This window comes from Oncorhynchus gorbuscha, linkage group LG16 (genome assembly GCF_021184085.1).
Source record: "Oncorhynchus gorbuscha isolate QuinsamMale2020 ecotype Even-year linkage group LG16, OgorEven_v1.0, whole genome shotgun sequence".
Classification (NCBI taxonomy): Eukaryota; Metazoa; Chordata; class Actinopteri; order Salmoniformes; family Salmonidae; genus Oncorhynchus; species Oncorhynchus gorbuscha.
The window spans coordinates 70,509,228-70,521,803 of NC_060188.1; the positions used below are offsets into that span (position 1 = coordinate 70,509,228).

The window sequence follows — 12,576 nt, forward strand, 5'->3', positions numbered from 1 at the left end:
CAGGTTGGATGGGAAGCGTTGTTGCACACTATTTTCAGGGTCTATACAGAGATTTTTGATCAGGTTCAAATCCAGGCACTGGCTGGGTCACTCAAGGACATTCAGAGACTTGTCCCGAAACCACTCCTGCGTTGTCTTGGCTGTGTGCTTAAGGTCGTTGTCCTGTTGGAAGGTGAACCTTCACCCCAGTCTGAGGTCCTGAGCACTCTGCAGCAGGTTTTCATCAAGGATCTCTCTTTGCTCCATTCATCTTTCCCTCAATCCTGACTAGTGTCTCAGTCCCTGCCACTGAAAAACATCCCCACAGCATGAAGCTGCCACTACCATGATTCACCATAAGGAGGGTGCCAGGCTTCCTCCAGACGTGACGCTTGGCATTCAGTCCAAAGAGTTCAATCTTGGTTTCATCAGACCAGAGAATCTTGTTTCTCATGGTCTGAGAGTCCTTTAGGTGGCTTTTGGCAAATTCCAAGCGGGCTGTCATGCGCTTTTTACTGAGGAGTGGCTTCCGTCTGACCACTACCATAAACACCTGATTCGTGGAGTGCTGCAGAGATGGTTGTCCTTCTGGAATGTTCTTCCATCTCCACAGAGGAACGATTGCTCAGTTTGGTCGGGCGGCCAGCTCTAGGAAGAGTCTTGGTGGTTCCAAACTTCTTCCATTTAAGAATGATGGAGGCCACTGTGTTCTTAGGGACCTTCAATGCTGCCGAAATGTTTTGGTACTCTTCCCCAGATCTGTGCCTCAACACAATCCTGTCTTGGAGCTCTACGGACAATTCCTTCAACCTCATGGCTTGATTTTTGCTCCAGTTGTGTGCCTTTCCAAATCATGTCCAATCAATTGAATTTACCACAGGTGGAATGAAACCAAGTTGTAGAAACAGCTCAATGATTTGTAATGGAAACAGGATGCACCTGAGCTCAATTTCTAGTCTCTAAGCAAAGGGTCTGAATACTTATGTAAATGTGATATTTCAGATTTTTAAAAATAAATTCCCCAAATACAAGTGTGCCAAGCTTGTAGCGTCATTCCCAATAAGACTTGGTGCTGCAATTGCTGCCAAATGTGCTTCAACAAAGTACTGAGTTAAAGGGTCTGCAAACTTATGTGAATGTAATCAATCTATTTATTTTTTTTATATAAAAATGAGCAAACAATTCTAAAAACCTGTTTTTACTTTGACATGGGGTATTGTATGTATATTTATGTGGAAACATTGTATTGAGTCCATTTTAGAATAAAGCTGTAACGTAACAAAATGTGGAAAAAGTAAAGGAGTGTGATGTTATTTGAAACAAGTTGGCTTTTCACTATAGCTTACAGTGTGACATATCTTCTTACAGTCTCACCTGTAAAGAGTATGCTCTCCCTTGGTACGTCCTTCTCTGTTGTCCTTTTGATATATTTAAACTTTCATTCCTCTCACGTTTTCCTTTCCTCTGATTTGGCAATTGTTAACAGTGTTGTGGAAATTCATGAAAACAGAGAGGCTTTGTAATTTCTTCAAACAATCATCTATATTTAATATTGATTAATTATTGCAATAATGAAGCTGGTCTACTGCACACTCTCAGGTGTGTTGCTGAGAGTTTAAACTTTAATGAAAAAACAGAGATCTTCTATAGGAGACCTAAAAATGCTTAGTCAGGGCTGGTTCCACCCCTCCAATGCTGATCCCCAGATCAGCATCATAAGCCACCTTGGGTTAATCTCCTGTGGTCATCTGCACCCGGTGCCATTTCCCAGATGCAAGAATGATTAGACGCAATAAGGGATTGTTCTACTCCTCCAGGCTGTCTCTATCTCGGGTCACACACACCACATCTTATCTATGGAATGCCAGCTGTAGGTTATTATCAACAAGTCAGCTCAAGCTCCAGATGCCCAACTCAGTCCCATAGACACAGATGAGAGAATACTCATCAAAGCTATTAGAGATGCATAAACAGTACTATAATGATCTTGTAATTTTTCTCTCACAACAGCTGCACCAAATATTACACTATTCTTCTACCATTACTCATCCGTGTCCCATTTCTTGACCTTATGTAGCACGTAAACTAAAGAAGATTGTACAGCTGAAGAGTCCGGAGGAGGATCTTCCCACCCAAGGCCCCACCGATACCATCCAGGGAGTCTCTCCCCAATCCGGCCTGAGCTTCCATTCTCAGCTGGTGTTCCTTAACATCTTGGAATCCATTGAGCCAGAGGTGGTACATGCGGGACATGACCAATGCCAGCCTGACTCAGCTGCAGCGCTGCTCACCAGCCTCAACGAACTCGGGGAGCGCCAACTTGTCAAAGTGGTCAAGTGGGCCAAAGGCTTGCCAGGTACAGTACTGGAATAGAAGAAATGTATTTCCATGTTGTTCTTGATTAATTGTTTAGAAGATTACATTTTATTTATAACAAGTTTGCAATGGCATTGCAGCACATTGGAGGTCGTGAAGGCATGTATCATATTTTGATCATTATATTGTAATCAATGATTGTTATCCATTTCCATGTGGTTATTCATTTTCTTCTCAGGTTTTCGGAATCTGCATGTGGATGACCAGATGACAGTCATCCAGCATTCATGGATGGGGGTGATGGTGTTCGGCTTGGGATGGAGGTCCTACAAGAATGCCAACGGCAGAATGCTCTATTTCGCCCCGGACCTGGTTTTCAATGAGTATGTGATACGATGTGAAAGTGAATTCAATTATCTCCGCTAAATTACCTTATTACCACCAGGTCCACCAACTCAGTGTTGTCCCCATTATGTTGGTGGAGATTTCCTCCAGTGAGTTGGCTGTAATAAGTATGGCAGATACCAATTTATTTTTTTGTCCATCTCTTTCTGTCCCTGTCTCTTTTTTTTCTCTCACTCTTTCTCCCTCTCTACCTCCTGCTCACTCTCGGTCTATCTTTCTCACCGATACGTCTAGAATTACATGTGCACAAGGGCTTACAAACCTGGCTTTCAGTAACATTTATATTTAATTTCCTTGTTCGGTGTTCTTTTGTCACATGGAAAGTCCTGAGGAATATTAGATTTTTTTTTTGAAGGCAATCATACAGTGTCTTCAGAAAGTATCCATACCTCTGGAATTATTCCAAATGTATTTCTTACAGCCTGGATTAATATATATTTTCTCTCTCACCCATCTACACACAATACCCAATAATGACAAAGTGAAAACATGTTTTTAGAATTTTTTAAATGAAATACAGAAATATCAAATTTACATAAGTTCTCACACCCGAGTCAATACATGTTAGAATCATCTTTGGCAGCGATTACAGCTGTGAGTCTTGCTGGTTGTTGATTATTGCTAGACAACCATTTTCAAGTCTTGCCATAGATTTTCAAGCATATTTAAGTCAAAACTGTAACTCGGCCACTCCGGAACATTCACTGTCTTCTTGGTAAGCAACTCATGTGTAGATTTGGCTTGGTGTTATAGGTTATTGTTCTGCTGAAAGGTGAATTCATTTCCCAGTGTCTGGTAGAAACAGATTTTCCTCTAGGATTTTGCCTGTGCTTAGCACCATTTCGTTTTTATCCTGAAAAGCTCCCCAGCCGTTAATGATTACAAGCATAGCCATAACATGATGCAGCCACCACTATGCTTGAAATCAACAACTACAATGTTGTTAATCCATCCTCAGGTTTCTCCTATCAAAGCCATTAAATTGTAACTGTTTTAAAGTCACCATTGACCTCATGGTGAAATCCCTGAGCGGTTCCTGTGTCTTCGTAGTGCATTAATAACTTCACCATGCTCAAAGTGATATTAAATTTCTGCTTTATTTTCTTATTTTACCCATCTACCAATAGGTGTCCTTCTTTGCGAGGCATTGGAAAACCTTCTTGGTCTTTGTGTTTGAAATTCACTGCTCGACTGAGGAAACTTTACAGATAATTGTATGTGTGGGGTACAGAGATGAGGTAGTCATTCAAAAACATGCTAAACACTATTATTTCACACAGAGTGAGTCCATGCAACTTATTATGTATCTTGTCAAGCACATTTTTACTCCTGAACTTATTTAGACATACCATAACAAAAGGGGTTGAATACTTATTGACTCAAGACACTTCAGCTTTTCATTGGTAATTCATTAGTAAACATTTCTAAAAATATAATTCCACTTTGACACTATGGGGTATATGTTCCAACATTTACTTGAAAGCCTTCCCATAAGAGTGGAGGCTGTTATAGCAGCAAAGGTGGGACCAACCCCATATGAATGCCCATGAGTTTGGAATGAGATGTTCGATGTGGAAGTGTCCTCATACTTTTGGTCATGTAGTGTATATTACCTATAATGAATGCATTATTAATTGGTAGTATAAATGCTGGAACTAGAGTACCCTTATTAGCATTGATCCATGTAGCTAAGTAATATAGAGAATATAACCTTCTAACATGTACTATAAGCAGTGTTGGGGAAGATTATATAGTTTACCAAGCTACCACACTGGAAGAAGTTAAGCTACACTAAAGCTACCCTTGAGTAAAATATAGTTTACTTAAAGTTACTTTGAAGAAAATTCTTCAATACATCCACACTACTTTGTAATATTTATCATATCTAGATCTGAAATGTCATAGACTACAAATTGCAAGAACAGATCACTTTTAAGTCAGATGTTAACAGAGTGTGTCATTTAGCCTATGAAACACAAAAACTATGATTCAAGCGAGAATTAGGTAGGTCTGATGCAGAGACAGGAAATTATTTCCTACTTCTTTATGCAAAAAATGTGTGTGAGCTTCCAATAGCGACATCTCCACATGACATTTTTTTTTAAAATTAACTATGAAAAAAAAAAAAAGATTCAGTAATAATCACTGCAATCCTGTATTCAGATGGTATACCCTGCGGGCACAACTGGTTGAGATGACATCATTACAACCAGATTTGCCCGCTTAGCAGTAGGTCAAAGGTCACATATAACTATCGTCAAAAAGAGGGAGGATGCCAATTTTGTAATCATTGCAAAAGTTTCACATACTGGTCTCGCCATCTTATCCTCTCATCTATTTGCCCCTCTATACATAATCTCTCATAGCAACAGATGATCCCTTTCTTAATATATTCCCCATAGGCTACCCCCCCGTCTTTTTATTGGCTCATTCTCAATATACTGTATCTCACCCTGTTCCTCCTCTCTTTTCTCATGTCCCCAGCCATCGGATGCACATCTCCAGCATGTTCGATCACTGCATACGGATGAGACAACTCTCCCAGGAGTTTGTCCTGCTGCAAGTCACTCAGGAAGAGTTCCTCTGCATGAAGGCCCTGCTCCTCTTCAGCATCAGTGAGTGTTGTTGCCCAGACAAAGGCTGAGAGGTCCATTAACAGACTATAGAAAGCATCACATTGTGTATTTCTTCTTTCATGAAATTGACTTGCAAGCAATTTCCTTTAGGCCATGTTCATAATGCTGTGGAAATGGAATACAATTTGAGATACACTACATGACCAAAAGTATGTGCACACCTGCTTGTTGAACATCTCATTCCAAAATCATGGGCATTAATATGGAGTTGGTACCTATAACATTCTCCACTCTTCTGGAAAGCCTTTCCATTAGATGTTGGAACATTGCTGCAGGGTCTTGCTTCCATTCAGCCACAAGAGTATTGGTGAGGTCTGGTACTGATGTTGGGTGATTAGGCCTGACTCGCAGTCGGCATTCCAATTCATCCAATTCATTCAATGGGGATAAGGTCAGGGCTCTGTGCAGGCCAGTCAAGTTCTTCCACACCGATTGACAAACCATTTCTGCATGGACCTCACTTTGTGCATGGGGGCATTGTAATACTGAAACAGGAAAGGGCATTCCCCAAACTGTTGCCAAAGTTGGAAGCACAGAATCGTCTAGCATATTCTTGTATGCTGTAGCATTAAGGTTTCCCTTCACTGGAACTAAGGGGCCTAGCCCGAAACATGAAAAACAGCCCCAGACCATTATTCCCCCTCCACCAAACTTTATAGTTGGCACTATGCATTGGGGCAGGTAGTGTTCTCCTAGCATCCGCCAAACCCAGATTAGTCTGTCGGATTGCCAGATAGTAAAGCGGGATTGGTTCATCATTCCAGAGAACTCGTTTCCACTGCTCCAATGTCGGCAAGCTTTACACCACTCCAGCAGATGCTCGTCATTGCGCTATGGTGGTTTTAGGCTTGTGTGCAGCTGCTTGGCCATGGAATACCATTTCATGAAGCTCCCGACGAACAGTTCTTGTGCTGATGCTGCTTCCAGAAGCAGTTTGGAACTCTGTAGTGAGTTTTGCAACCAAGGACAGGCAATTTTTACACGCTATGCGCTACAGCACTCGGCGGTCCCGTTCTGTGAGCTTGCATGGCCTACCACTTCACGGCTGAGCCGTTGTTGGTCCTAGAAGTTTCCACTTCACAATAACAGCACTTAAATTTTTTTTTTTAACCTTTATTTTACTAGGCAAGTAAGTTAAGAACAAATTCTTATTTTCAATGACGGCCTAGGAACAGTGGGTTAACTGCCTGTTCAGGGGCAGAACGACAGATTTTGTACCTTGTCAGCTCGGGGGTTTGAACTTGCAATCTTCCGGTTACTAGTCCAACGCTCTAACCACTAGGCTACCCTGCCGCCCCACTTACAGTTGACCAGGGCAGCTCTAGCAGGGCAGAAATTTGACTTACTGACTTGTTGAAAAGGTGGCATCCTATGACAGTGCCGCATTGAAAATCACTGAGCTCTTCAGTAAGGCCATTCTACTGCCAATGTTTGTCTATGGAAATTGCATGGCTGTGTGCACGATTTTATACATCTGTCGGCAACAGGTTTGGCTGAAAAAGCCACATCCACTAATTTGAAGGGATTTCCACATACTTTAGTATATACAGTATAGTGTATCTTTCATTGAAACCAATCAGTGCATTTTTTATAGTTTAACAGAGATTCAATATTGCGGACAAACCAACTACATGCTGTCTCATTTGCAGTTCCAGTGGACGGTCTTAAGAGTCAGAAGTACTTTGATGAATTGCGGCTGACCTACATCAATGAACTTGGTCGCATCATTAACTATGGAAGGAAATCCAACTGCTCTCAGAGGTTGTATCAACTCACCCGTCTCATGGATTCCCTCCAACCGGTGAGAGACAATGTGCATCCTCAATAACTGTATTTTATTTATTTTGTTGTCATAGAATGTATGATAAAGATCTGCTAAGTTATGAATTTCTTACTTTGTTTTCCAAAGCAAAATCGTAGAATGTGACAGAATTGTAACTTTGTCTTGTCTCTGTCCATCTTTCCAACCCCTAGGTTGTGAGGAAACTCCAGCAGTTTACATTTGATCTGTTTGTCCAGGCCCAGTCTCTGCCCACCAAGGTCAACTTTCCAGAGATGATTGCAGAGATAATCTCAGTACATTTGCCAAAGATCCTGGCAGGCTTGGCCAAACCAATCCTGTTCCACAAGTAGCAGGATTTGCCATCATACTGAGAAAAATCCAATCCAAGCTGCCTATATACTTCAGCCAAGGCTCTGTAGTGTTTCCCTTGTAATGTTCTCTCTCTCCTTTTTTATATCTAATAGCTCAATGTTCCATTTCTGAAATCATTGTATCATTACAGTAGTTTAGCCGCTTATCAGACATAATTGAGATAATTTTCTCAGAAGGGCAGCACGGTTTTAGCATTTATTTCAAGTTGCAAGGTGTCACCTTGTTGACAGCCCAATCTGTCCTGTATTTCAAGAAAAAAAATACACAAGACTACCGGTAGTAGTGTTATGTCAAATGTAAGAAACAGAAGAATGTCATCCATTGACTGGATGAAGACAAACCTAAAAATGCAGAAACAGTTAAACATAGCTATGCATATCTCTACTTTAGGAACTTTCATGAGATTGTGCTATGCAAAAAAAAAAACTATTACCAAAAGGAATGTGAAACAGTCGTTTGCAGTATACTCTTACATACAGTCTCTGTATTTACTAGCTAACTACTCAACGGTTGTATCTGACTGACTATGTTGTACTAGAATGCTATTTTCAATATACATTTACAATGCATAAGTCACTATATGTATTGTACAGTATTTACATGTTTATTGCTAGTTATTTAGGTAGTGAACAAACGGTGACTAACTAATTCCAGACACAGAGCGAGACAATTAGAATTAATAACTTTCCAGAATATTTTCAGTGGCAGTGGATCTCTATTGAGTTATTTAAAAGTAAATCATAGTATGAAACCTTCTACAACTTGCTGCACATTTAGTCTGCATGTAATTTCAGATGACTCTTTTGCGTCACACATGACAGTACTGTGCCCAAGTTAGTTGGTCAAACTGAACATACTTATAATCTATTAATGCTGAAAATCCTCTAAAGGTTTAACGCGGCCTGAATATTTGCATTCTTTAGTTCATCAGAACATACAGAGGTGCATGCGCCATGTGTTTGTAGATGTTAGAATGATTTAATCTTTATTGAAAAAAACAGGGGCGGAACTTTGGTTTTAGAAGTGGTGCCAATAATTGCCTCTATTACACCAAATGTATGTCCCTGAACGAATGATTTTAAAAATCGCACAAGGAAAATTTAGTAGCTAATGGCAGCCTGCAGTATCCCAGTCAGCCTTCAACTTTAGTTACTCAATGAGAGGGGGCAGCATAGAGCTAGCCTGTAACATCACTTCCTGGAGTAGCTCAAACTGCTGTCATGACATTGCCCTCTTTGGGTATAGCAAGCCCCATCCCCCTCTCCCTGCCTCCCCCTTGACTCCTTCAACTAGGCTGCTGTGGTCAGAGAGAGGTCGTAAATTTCAGAGAAGAGCCTGCCACATAGTATAAGAGGCAGAGTAAATTTTCATAGAGCACAAAGGAATTTCTTCCACCTCACAGAACTTGAGGTACGAACAAATTTCATGTTCCGGAGAAAGTATAAAAGATCGGTGAAGAATCCAGCTACGAACTGGTCCGTTTGTTACAACTTGGGAAGCTCATGGGAGACGGTGTGGCCACATTACCATAACACTGTTTATATAATAGCCTCAGATATGAGGTTTACATCTAATTGTTGTATAAGATAAATGAGTGAGTATGATACTGTTTGTAAAATTGTTTAATATGATTTTGGACTGTTTAATGAAGGAAAATACAATTCCCTTTTGATTTGAACTAAATCAGAGGACCGCCCCTGAGCCCAGTTAGGGTCAGGCATCCTGGGACAGCCCTTCTCTGCTACTCCGAATAAAACCCAACATTGGGAAATTATCACCAGACCATGTTTTTCTCCATTAGGAGAGGACGAAGGTTGTAGACCATTGCGGAATCTTTTAAACATGCCACGTGGTTAAACTCTTAGACTTTCGATACAGACAGAATAAAACAAGTCTTTGATATTAATTACTAGTCTGCAGCTAGGAATTCGGTGTCATTGAACGTGAAGAACGACCACCGCCGAAACATCCAATCTATAACAACTGAATGAATGTCGCTCTGAACTATCCCTCTAACCAAGACAGAGAGAGAGAGAGAGGGAGGTACAAAACTCTCCAACAGAAACAAACTTTTCAACAAAGATCCCGACGACACACTGAGCGTAAATATATATATTGATTGCAATTGTCCCCGAATGAGTGAGCGTTCATGTGCAACGGATTAGCATTTCAATTGATAATTATAACAACTTTGTAGTGTCTCATCTCAGTTGACCCCCACTTCCCCTTTTGTCTAACAAGCCGCGATGCCGGTTTAGCCCACTAGGGCACATTCCCCTATCATTTCTAGTAACCACATTTACCTTGTTTGTTTGTTTATGCATTTCTGTGAGTTACTTAGTAATAAATAAATGATTTAAGACAATTGATGTATGGATGACTCATAGTGAAGACTGGGTTCTTGCAAATAACCAGCAATATACAACGTTTGGAATGAGACTAACGTGAGGTAAAGTAAATAATTCATTAATCAGAAGACTATGGATCAGATATGAAAATATCTGAAAGGTTATATTATGAAATTATAACCTTATAATCTGAATATTTTTCCTTGGTGCTGACTTCCTAGTTAATTACAGTTACATGATTAATCAGTTGATCGCGTAATACTAATGACAGAGAATCTTTGATAAAAACTATAGGTCTTCAATTTAATGATAGTAAAGACACGACACTGCACATGTTATGTACACATGATATGCCATCTTAACAGACTTCCTTGGCTTCAAATGCTCTATTGAGTCTTCACATAGGAATGAATGGTGTCCATTCATTTTGTCATTAGTTCAAACTAACTGAGTGACCTTTTTGTTCAGATTCCTCAACAAAATAAAACTTTGGATTCAAGGACAGCACAAAACACTAGTTTAATTCAACAAATTCCCTGTCTTTGTTTTTATATGCCAACTGTGGCTTAAATTACTTCATAAAATCAAACAGTTTCATATTTTAGATAAGGTGAAATGCATTATCATATTAAGAATGTAATTATATGCCTTTAAAATGGTGAAATTTTCATGTAGATATCTTGAAAACAAAAAAACTCCAGAAAGATCCCATTTTCATGGTCTTCAACATCGGATCGAACAAATGGTGGTATCCTAGTGGTTATAGCGTTGGGCCAGTAACCGAGCTGACAAGGTGAATAATCTGTTCATGTGCAAGGCACTTAACCCTAATTTCTCCTGTAAGACGCTCTGGATAAGAACTGGTGCACCTGGCACCGACAATCATACCACGCTCAAATTCGCTTAGGCCACTAGTTTTGCCCATCCTAACATTAAATCAAACAGTAACTGAATGCCTCAATGCCTGTCTGCCTTCTTTATACAGCAAGCCACAGCCACGTGACTCACTGTCGGTAGGAAGAACCATTTTCATGAAAGGGGTGAATAAAAACTGGCCACTGAGTCTATATCTCTTCAATAGCTTGTGCATAAAGCTGTATTCACATTGTGACTTAAACCCTTCCTCTATAACGCATATTCCTGTCAATTGAGATGTGAGAAACTTTTGTAGTTGACGACCATAATTCTTATAAATGGAATGCAATTATCTAAGTAGCTCAATTCAATCAAACCCCATTGCAATTTTCAAGCAGTAGCATGTATATAAATATACTATTTCCCTTACAAACAATCAATCAAATGTATTTTATAAAGTCATTTTTACATTAGCAGTTGTCCAATGTGCTAAACACAATTGCAAAATGGTTTTGGTAAAAACCGCAGATTAAGAGACGTGTACATTACAGAAGTTGTATACACAAGGACAACTGCATAAATATTGCTACAGCAGATTTGATTGAATTCAGTCTTAGGTTACAATTGCTCATCTGAAGATATCTGACATTTTCTCTTCTGGAGAGACATAGGCTATGCCTATAAGCAATGACACTGTTCATTTGAATGTTTAATACATCAGATGACAATTTGTTAAAACCTGTACATTGATTGGTATTGTTGTATTCATTTGTTACTCATTACAGGGTTTTTCTTTAAAAACATCTCAAATCAGGCAACCCAAATTGGAAAATATCTCTGAGTACTAATTCAAAATGTACTATAGGGCCCTATAATTATATATATTTTGTCAAATTCAGTTTAGTATTTTCCCCATTTACATTGTCTGATTTCAGATAAGTTTTCAATTTTAGTTTTGCACTGTAAAAATTACAATACCCACAATACAGTTTTCATTAGCATCGCTAACTGGTTACACAAAGTGCGGCCACCACACATACAGGGGCATTCCCATACCATTGCCTCTTCAGAAAGTTTCAGGAAAAAAAACAACTGATGTATTATTTTCATATCTTGTGCGGAACTTATGCAAATAAACATTTGATTCATATTCTACTAAATTCAACACACTTTTGAATATTGTTGAAATCCATTTATGTCTGGATTCCGTGATGTCTGCAGATTGAATAGGGCCCTTAATATGAAGGCCTTAAAAAAACATAGATGTTATAGCATATATTATTTTACAGTTCATGTAACTTTTAAATAATATGTCAAGTAAAATGAGCAGCAGTTGTGTCTACCATACTGACTCCACATTACTGAATTTGAATTGTGAGGTAAATAGATTTAAGAAAATGATCAAAGATAAAGCTCTCTTCATACACAAAGTAATCATGCAATTACTATTTTGTTTATCATTATACATGTTTTCAACATTCTTTTTAGATTGACTTGGAGAACAGGATTGCTCTGTCAAGCAATACAAGATTTTCCATCGTTAACTTTACTTTAAAATGTACCATGGTAGACCAACATTGACATTTCCATATAAGCCTACAAGTAAATGACATCACAAGTATATTAAAAAGTCAAAATGGACATAGCTGTATGTATTTATACATTTGTATATTAATCTGTTTTTGTGTAAATGGTACAATTATTTGTGTACATGTTACTGACATTTTATGTCTGTTACAAAATGTAATGGCTGAACATTTTTCTTACAAAATAAATTGTTAATGCTTTTCGACTACCTTCTGTAGTAGTATTGATTTAAATATTCTGTGAGTAAAATGCCCAAGTTGCATGACTTCTTAAAGATGAGGCAATTCTGACCATC

At 39.0% G+C, this 12,576-nt stretch overlaps 1 protein-coding gene across 2 annotated transcripts in view; it reads left to right on the top strand.

Moving 5' to 3' along the window:
* The window catches only part of LOC123999303 (androgen receptor-like), a 52,366-nt gene extending 43,384 nt beyond the window's left edge, over positions 1 to 8,982 (top strand). For both annotated transcript variants that reach the window (XM_046304917.1, XM_046304918.1), the window contains exons 4-8: positions 2,057 to 2,335; positions 2,534 to 2,678; positions 5,185 to 5,315; positions 6,986 to 7,137; positions 7,311 to 8,982. In XM_046304917.1, coding sequence (XP_046160873.1) covers positions 2,057 to 2,335; positions 2,534 to 2,678; positions 5,185 to 5,315; positions 6,986 to 7,137; positions 7,311 to 7,469 — 866 coding nt within the window. In that variant the 3' untranslated portion in view covers positions 7,470 to 8,982. The remainder of the gene's footprint in view (positions 1 to 2,056; positions 2,336 to 2,533; positions 2,679 to 5,184; positions 5,316 to 6,985; positions 7,138 to 7,310) is intronic.
* Positions 8,983 to 12,576: the final 3,594 nt, after the last annotated feature.